Source organism: Haliotis rufescens, unplaced genomic scaffold, assembly GCF_023055435.1.
Source record: "Haliotis rufescens isolate VD_foot unplaced genomic scaffold, xgHalRufe1.0.p SCAF_1, whole genome shotgun sequence".
NCBI classification, from domain to species: domain Eukaryota; kingdom Metazoa; phylum Mollusca; class Gastropoda; order Lepetellida; family Haliotidae; genus Haliotis; species Haliotis rufescens.
This window is the reverse complement of record NW_025963779.1, coordinates 54,665,675-54,673,725: the sequence shown is the minus strand read 5'-3', so window position 1 is coordinate 54,673,725 and position 8,051 is coordinate 54,665,675. Positions and strand designations below refer to the sequence as shown.

At 39.8% G+C, this 8,051-nt stretch overlaps 1 protein-coding gene across 3 annotated transcripts; it reads left to right on the top strand.

Annotated features, from left to right (window-relative positions):
* The first annotated feature begins 1,893 nt into the window (after window positions 1-1,893).
* Window positions 1,894-6,938, top strand: LOC124131487. 3 transcript variants are annotated; one of them, XR_007221781.1, is made up of 3 exons: window positions 1,894-2,158; window positions 2,970-3,049; window positions 3,861-6,938. XR_007221781.1 is itself a non-coding variant. In XM_048397987.1 (3 exons), exon 3 carries the CDS (start codon window positions 3,264-3,266, stop codon window positions 4,095-4,097), a length of 834 nt encoding a protein of 277 aa, XP_048253944.1. In that variant the 5' UTR covers window positions 1,905-2,158; window positions 2,970-3,049; window positions 3,255-3,263; the 3' UTR covers window positions 4,098-6,938. The 3 variants fall into 3 exon arrangements, 2 of the variants coding, with proteins under 2 accessions (XP_048253944.1, XP_046350730.2); XM_048397987.1 differs by having other exon boundaries at window positions 1,905-2,158; window positions 3,255-6,938; XM_046494774.2 differs by having other exon boundaries at window positions 1,905-3,049; window positions 3,255-6,938.
* The last annotated feature ends 1,113 nt before the right edge of the window (window positions 6,939-8,051 follow it).

The window sequence follows — 8,051 nt, the reverse complement described above, 5'->3', positions numbered from 1 at the left end:
TTGATGCGAGTGAGTCGATGAGTTGATCACCTCAACCTGGACAACCTGACGGAAAGCAAACTCTTAGTTAACTCGACTTGGAGGAATTATACAGTTGGCTCCAGTTGGCAAAACTACCTCTGGCGAAAGAATTGTATCTACACTGTAATTGCAATTCCTTTAACACTCCGATGCGTTATTTTTTTTCATTTTGTTACAATCGCGCTTTCTTTTGATCCAAAGAAATCCAGGGAAACAATATGTCAGGTATTGTGGTCTAATTAAGTCGTTCTGAAGCATGGGCTAAGTTACAGTGAGTGAGTGAGAGGGAGGTTTAACACCACTTTGAAACCCGTGAAGATCCGGGATAGAATAGTTCTTCAGCAACCCATGCTTGCTGTTTTAAAAGGCGACTAACGGGATCGGGTGGTCAGGCTCCCTGACTTGGTTGATGCATGTCATCGTATCCCAATTGCGCCGAATGACGCTCATGATGTCAATTACTGGATTTTCTGGTCCAGTCTCGATTATGTACAGACCGCCGTCATTTAGCTGTAATATTGCTGAGTGCGGCGTTAAACAACAAACTATAATCATTTTTACAACTTCGTGTCAGTTTAAAGTGCACTTTTATTCGCGTCCTACAAACTAATTAAAACACACTTGTGACGACATTCTATTGTTTAAACGCTACATTATTTTTTAGGAAAAGAGAGTTGGTTGTCAATTATACATTATCATGAACCAACGTTTCAATTGATTTACTCTTGGAATAAACAGAACTACTTTTTTTGTCGGAAAAAATGTGTCGCCAGCCTGGCTCGAACCTGCACTATTTGATTTGAGGACGTCTAATTGTCGACCTGAGCTACGGCGGCACATGGCAGTACTGTCTGAAATTAACTTTTAAATATTTTCAAATATTTGCATAATCTTTAAATCTAAAAAGCATCAAATGTATATAATGTTGCGCTACATTTGGTTACCTATAACAATTTTCATATTATAACATCATTAGATAGACCTTTGTCGAGAGAAAAATCGGGTAAACAAAGCAGGGGAAATATAAAATCATTCTGTACTTGAGGTGTTTTTAAATTTATTCTCTAGGGTCTGGGAGACTGACAATGTTCATATTTAAAGCCATTAGATAAACCTTTGAACTTTTACCTTTAAGAAATCAGGTAAACGTAGCTGAGGCAATGTAGACTTGTCAAATCATTCTGTACTTAAGTTGGACTTTTTAAAATTTATTGTCTGGGGTCTGGGAGACAGACTATGTGAAAGTGTAAAAGTAGGGATGTATTTTAAGTAGGGGACTCATAATGGGCGATGTCCTATTTGTGTAATTAGTCCACATTTGATGTCATTGTAAATCTCATCCTATTTTCAATAGCCTATAGACGTATAGATAGATATTTCAAGACTTTTCACATCGTCACTTACATAACTATTCTCGTATATATGCATCAGCAATGTTGCACAATCTTTCATGAAAATATATTAAAGATGTTCAGATTTTCATCAATCATGAGAAAAATCTGACGTAATAACCAAATAACAATGTAGTGTGTACCCTTGAAAGATCATTTATTTGTATTTGTTGTATTTATTAAGTTTTTCATTTGGAGATAAATACTTGTCTTATCTACACATAGGAAGGTAATAATCATATTATTGCGTGACTTAAAATAAAGTACCACTATTACATGTAAGTACATTTTAGGGGTGTGAGAACGGACAAGCCAAATGGAGCCCATTTTCGTGGTAACACTGACTTTCGAAACATTAAGCTCTAAATATAGTTTCTTGGTTTTATATAGCTAATCGTGTATTTAATTTTTAGCGGTTTTGCAAAGGGAGATAACTTTTTATAACTTTCAGAGTAGGCTCCCTTTGAGGAATTATATTTAGGAAAAGGTAAGTTTTCTATATTTTACATTTGTATTTTCGCGGAATTTCACTTTGTTGTAATTGTGAATATTTCATTCATTCACTTAAGATATATCTTAAAAAATAAATGTCAGTTCCGGTGTTGCTAGGGTAACGGTTGCCAAGTTCAAGCCCGGCTCTTACGAATATTCGTTTACCGAAGCGTATCATTGCTATCACACCTCTGCTATTTTGAAAGTTTAGTCGATATATTTGAGTTCCTGTACTTTCTTCTTACTGCAGTAAGGTAACTAAACGTAATCCCTGTATAGATACAGTTTTCTGTTGCTCCAATGCTCCCAGATTCACTTTTGTTGTCAATATAAACGTAACAAGTCATCCTTGACAACAACCAAAATGTCCTTTCTTGACCCACCAGAACTGTACATTGTAATGACGAAATGTCCATGTAATGTAAACTTCTACATACATTTTTACCGTAAGACACAGGCCAACAGGCCGAATGGGGTTGTGACATCATCTCTAGGCCTATAGCTGGATGTTTGAATCTACATGATAGAAATATGAATCTAGGGGCTAAACATGCAGTAATCAAAACAGACATTTAGTAATCCCGATTGCACATAAGAAAAGTCCAGGGCTTCTAGTTGGATAACATGTATTTTGACGGTTCTTTTGTAATTGATCTGTTACAGCATGTTGACAGCGATACTTGGCCCTACATCTATCTTTGTAGCGCCAGTGTATGTCTTCCCCATTCCATTTGGTTGGCCGACTGTCCTATGTCATATCAGTAATTAATTAATGAAAGGCCAGATTCGGGTTTTAATTTGGTCATTCACATGGCTTTTAATCTAGCCTGCCATCTCATGTTTTGTCATGTATTTAATACTATTTATTAACACAAGGCCCGGTTAGTGCATCAGTGCTGGAGCTACCTTGGCATTATAGTGACAAACGCTTAATGTGAGAATGAGGCCCTTTTTAACAGGTTTGAGGTTGGAATAAATCAGTTACTGAAAAATCATCCAGTCATTCATTGTTTAATTTATTTCACACAGTCACATGTTCATACATGCATGTGTTTTATTTCACAGATTTCTCTTGTGAGACTTGAGTCTGGAGTTGAGTACTCTAGTATAAACTTGAGTTGGTGCAAGAGAGTTCAACTGTGAAGGTAATTCAAGTGATTTAGGCATTAGTATAAGACATTGCACTTCTTGAAACTTCAAATGCGTAGACAATAACACATCACTTGAAGTTTCTTTTAAAATAAACCAATTACATTAAAAGCCTAATATTTTTAAATACGGTACATGTCTCTTGATTTTTCATGTAAAATGTACTTGCTTAAAATAAAATTAATCTTTAACACACTTCAGGACCACAAGATGTTGTGTCCCAATGAGAGTTGGGTGAGCCTGGATGACTTTCAGCCTCGCTGTACCTGTCTCTACCCCCACACAACTTGGACTGATGCTGTCATCCCCTCACTCGCCACAAGAAGGTCCATCAGCCCCACTAACCCTACCCCTAGATCATCCATATTTTGCAGTAACACCCCCAACAGCCCCATCGGCAAGTTACAAGAAAACCATGACTCCTTCCTTTATCCAGAATGTCCCAGATTTACTTCATTCTTTGACACCCCTGATCTAACATCAACATTTCTATCAGCCACTTCAGATATCTGGCCTGTCAGTCCAAGTGATGAGTCTCTCCCAGCCAGCACCAGCTCCAGCCTGACCAGCCTGAGTTCCATCAGTCTTACTGACCCCTTCCCCAGCTCTTCTACCCTTTTCAAGAATTCTGAGGAATTCCACAATGATCTTCTTCCCTCCCCATCTTCCAGCACCACCTGCTTGAACTATGGGCCCAAACCTAGCAGATCCCTGGAATCAGTCATGTCAGGTTTCCCAGACGGCATCACCATCTCAGCTACAGTTTACAAAGACTTCTGGCTCTGTAACATCTCTGACCCTTTTCAGTATGGACCAAGACTGACCTCAAGCACCACATCTCTCCCTGTCAGCCCAGTGAGCAGCTTCACCAACCTGAGCCAGTGTGATGTGTCCTGCAGTCTGACCAGCCTAAGCCACCAAGGAGTGCCACTTCCAGTCCCTAGCAGGAGACCTGGACCCCTGAACAAGATGGTGGACAGGAAGAGAAAGAGAGATGAGGATGATGAGGTAGAGGTGAAGGTTTGTAAGAGGGCCAGGCTGTAGGTATGGTAGGTATAGTCAGATGTACATAGTCAGATGTAATGTATGTCTGAAGCATCTATTTTAGGAAACACTTTTCATGTTTTACTCGGAGTAGAAATGTCTTTAAATTCTGCTATTATTCTAGACACACTATATTTTATTGTCCTTTCTATATTATATCCATATTTAAAATAGTTGTGTCCTTCCGCTGTTATTGCTTCATTGTAAGTTACTATTCAAGTTTGTAATCACTTATAGCCCTATTCCTTATCACTGTCATTAAACATTTCCCACTTGTGTTCCAGCCTGATTCTAGCCCCTACTCTAATTCCTTCCTTGGTTGTGTCTCCTTTCCCTGTCCCTACAAGTGGTTGTAGCTCCTATTCCTGTCAGTGGTTGCAGATCCTATTCCTGTCCCTGCTAGTGGTTGTAGCTCCTATTCCTGTCAGTGGTTGCAGATCCTATTCCTGTCCCTATAAGTAGTTGTAGCTCCTGTTCCTGTCCCTGTCAGTAGTTGTAGCTCCTATTCCAGTCCCTGTCAGTAGTTGTAGCTCCTATTGATGACCCTGTCAGTGGTTGTAGGTCCTATTCATGTCCCTGTAAATAGTTGTAGCTCCGATTCCTGTCCCTGTCAGTAGTTGTAGCTCCTATTCCTGTCCCTGTCAGTGGCTGTAGCTCCTATTCCTGTCCCTGTCAGTAGTTGTAGCTCCTATTCCAGTCCCTGTCAGTAGTTGTAGCTCCTATTCCTGTCCCTGTAAGTAGTTGTAGCCTCTATTCCCGTCCCTGTCAGTGGTTGTAGCTCCTATTCCTGTCCCTGTCAGTAGTTGTAGCTCCTATTGATGTCCCTGCCAGTAGTTGTAGCTCCAATTCCTGTCCCTGCCAGTAGTTGTAGCTCCTATTCCTGTCCCTGTCAGTAGTTGTTGCTCCTATTCCTGTCCCTGCCAGTGGTTGTAACTCCTGTTCCTGTTCCTGCCAGTGGTTGTAGCTCTTGTTCCTGTCCCTGTCAGACGTTGTAGCTCCCATTCCTGTCCTTGCCAGTAGTTGTACCTCCTATTCCTGTCCCTGTCAGTGGCTGTAGCTCCTATTCCAGTCCCTGTCAGTAGTTGTAGCTCCTTTTCCAGTCCCTGTCAGTGGCTGTAGCTCCTATTCCAGTCCCTGTCAGTAGTTGTAGCTCCTATTCCTGTCCCTGTCAGTGGCTGTAGCTCCTATTCCTGTCCCTGTCAGTAGTTGTAGCTCCTATTCCTATCCCTCTCAGTAGCTGTAGCTCCTATTCCTGTCCCTCTCAGTAGTTGTAGCTCCTATTGGTGTCCCTGCCAGTAGTTGTAGCTCCAATTCCTGTCCCTTCCAGCAGTTGTAGCTCCTATTCCTGTCCCTGCCACTAGTTGTAGCTTCTATTCCTGTCCATGTCAGTGTCTGTAACTCCTATTCCTGTCCCTGTCAGTAGTTGTAGGTCCTATTGATGTCCCTGCCAGTGGTTGTAGCTCCTATTCCTGTCCCTGTCAGTTTTTGTAGCTCCTATTCCTGTCGCCGCCAGTAGTTGTATCTCCTTTTGATGTTCCAGCCAGTGGTTCACGCCTGGCTAGTGGTTGTTGTCCTTAGTTCTGTCAGTACTTATATCCCCTACTCCTGCCCCTTTCAGAGGTACTGGCAACTCGCATTCCTGACCCTTGCTCAAGCTAACATTACCTGGTTAATGATACATGTAAGATCAGATCTAATGATACCAAATGATATGAATAATACAATCAATGTTGCCTCAAAGAATATCTGCTAAGCTATGTACATGAAAAAGTAAGACAGGTAGTAATAAGTCAGTGTTAAAAAATGAAGTGCATGTATTATCCAGAACTGACTGGACATTAGTCCAAACTTTGTATTAAAACATAATCTGTGCAGATAAAACTATGGCAGTATTTATTTGGGCTCAAAATCATAGACTAAATTCTGTTTGACATCTGATATATTTTCTATCAACCACTTATAAGATATAATGTTAAAGTCAGGGCTAGTACAGGTGGTGTGGGCATGACTAGAAGGGGAGGTGGAGGCCACTGTTTAGTTAGGTTAGTAGTTTGTATATAGTATGTAAATAAGCTGAAAATCAGTAAACATTAACTGTGTCAGATGAATTGCCTACATGATGTATTTTCTTATGATTGTTAAAACATCAGTAAATGTATCCATTCATATAATGTTATAGTCAGGGCCACTGTTTAGTTAGGTTTGTAGTTTGTATTCAGTGTGTAAAATAGCTGAAGATCGGTAAACATTAATTGCCTACATGATGTAGTTTTCAATAAAGGTTAATTCATATAATGTGGTGTGGGTGTGGCTAGAAGGGGAGATGGAGGCCACTGTTTCGTTAGGCTAGTAGTTAGTTTGTATATAGTGTGTAAATAAGCTGAAGGTCGGTATTAAAACATTAACTGTGTCATATGAATTGCCTACTTGATGTATTTTCCTTGTGATTATTAAAACACCAGTAAAGGTATCCGTTCATAGTATATTAAAGTCAGGGTTAGTACAGGTGGTGTAGGCGTGGCTAGAAGGGGAGGTGGAGGCCACTGTTTAGTTAGGCTGGTAGTTTGTATACAGTGTATAAAGAAGCTGAAGATCGGTAAACATGAACTGCGTCAAATAAATTAGAAACATGATTATAAATATCAAAACATCAATAAAGGTGGAATCATAATTGTTGAATAAAAATATAATTGCGTCTTTCTGTTGATTTATGCTTTAAAAATATAAATCTTTGTCAGAGAAATAAATCAAAGTATCTTAAGTTTACTTTTATCTTTCTCCTTTGTTCATTCACTCTTCACAAACATAATCTGTTCAGAAAAATAAATCTTAATATCTAAAGTCTGTGTCTTTTGTTGTCATTCATACCCAAGGCAATATCCCAGCAGGTGACACCAGAAATGGGCTTCACACTTTGTACCTATGTAGGGAATCGAACCACAGTCCTCGGCATGAAGAGCGAATGCTTTCCCCCACCAGGCTACCTCACTGTCCTTACCCAAGGCAGATGTGGGATGAGACAGTGGAAATGTGGTGGCATATCACAAACATGTGCCCTTGAGTGAAACTGGTCTCTTTGACCATTTATTCACAAGAATTGACGTTTCTCGTTTGTTTGTTTGTTTGTTTGTTTGTTTGTTGTATAACCACTGTATCAGTTAAGGTATATCTTGGTTGCCTGTAAATAATTGAGTCAGGGACAGACAATCGAGTGATTGATGTTATGAGTAACGATAGTTGGAGTTCGATGCCACGCAATAAACACAATAAAGAAAATAAAGTCGCCAAAGCTGGCCACCCGATACAAGAAGTCCCCTGGTGCAAAGGTTGCTGGGGATCTACGCTAATCACGGCTGTCCACTGGAGACCATCCAGACGAATGGAGAATAAGTACATCATGACATACCTTTCTGACAAGAACATAAACCTATCAAAAAGATTAATCTAGATGAAAAAGTTTGAGTTACCGATTATAACTATTTTCAGTGTAAACCTTTGGGTAAATGTTAAGCATTATACCAACCTTGCATATTGAGATCACCCATTCATACAATTTCTAGGAATTTAATACAATTAAAGAATGTTAGATCGGACTTACATAAGGCGTTTTGCACCCAGAATGCTATCGTTCCATCCTTCTCATATGTAGTGCCTGAATTTGGAAGACATCCATTATTTGTTTGTTTGTTGTGAATGGCCACGCTATCTTGTATTCCAGCTAAATGACTGTGGCCTGTACATAAATGAGTCTGCACCAGGCAAACCAGTATTTGACATCATGAAAAATCTTAATGTTGAGTAATCAGCAGGCTTAGAGGAGAATTCTTTTTTATGTCTTATTCCACATTTGGACAGTTCTTGTTTTATCCTCTTAATGCTTAGCAGTAACAACAAGCACCATCGTCCAACAGCTCTTGGTATGAAGCGGCCAGGGCATTGAAAAGCTAATGAGTG

Coding starts and splice junctions, on each gene's coding strand:
- LOC124131487 (XM_048397987.1), top strand. CDS start 3,264: ATGTTGTGTCCCAATGAGAGTTGGGTGAGCCTGGATGACTTTCAGCCT.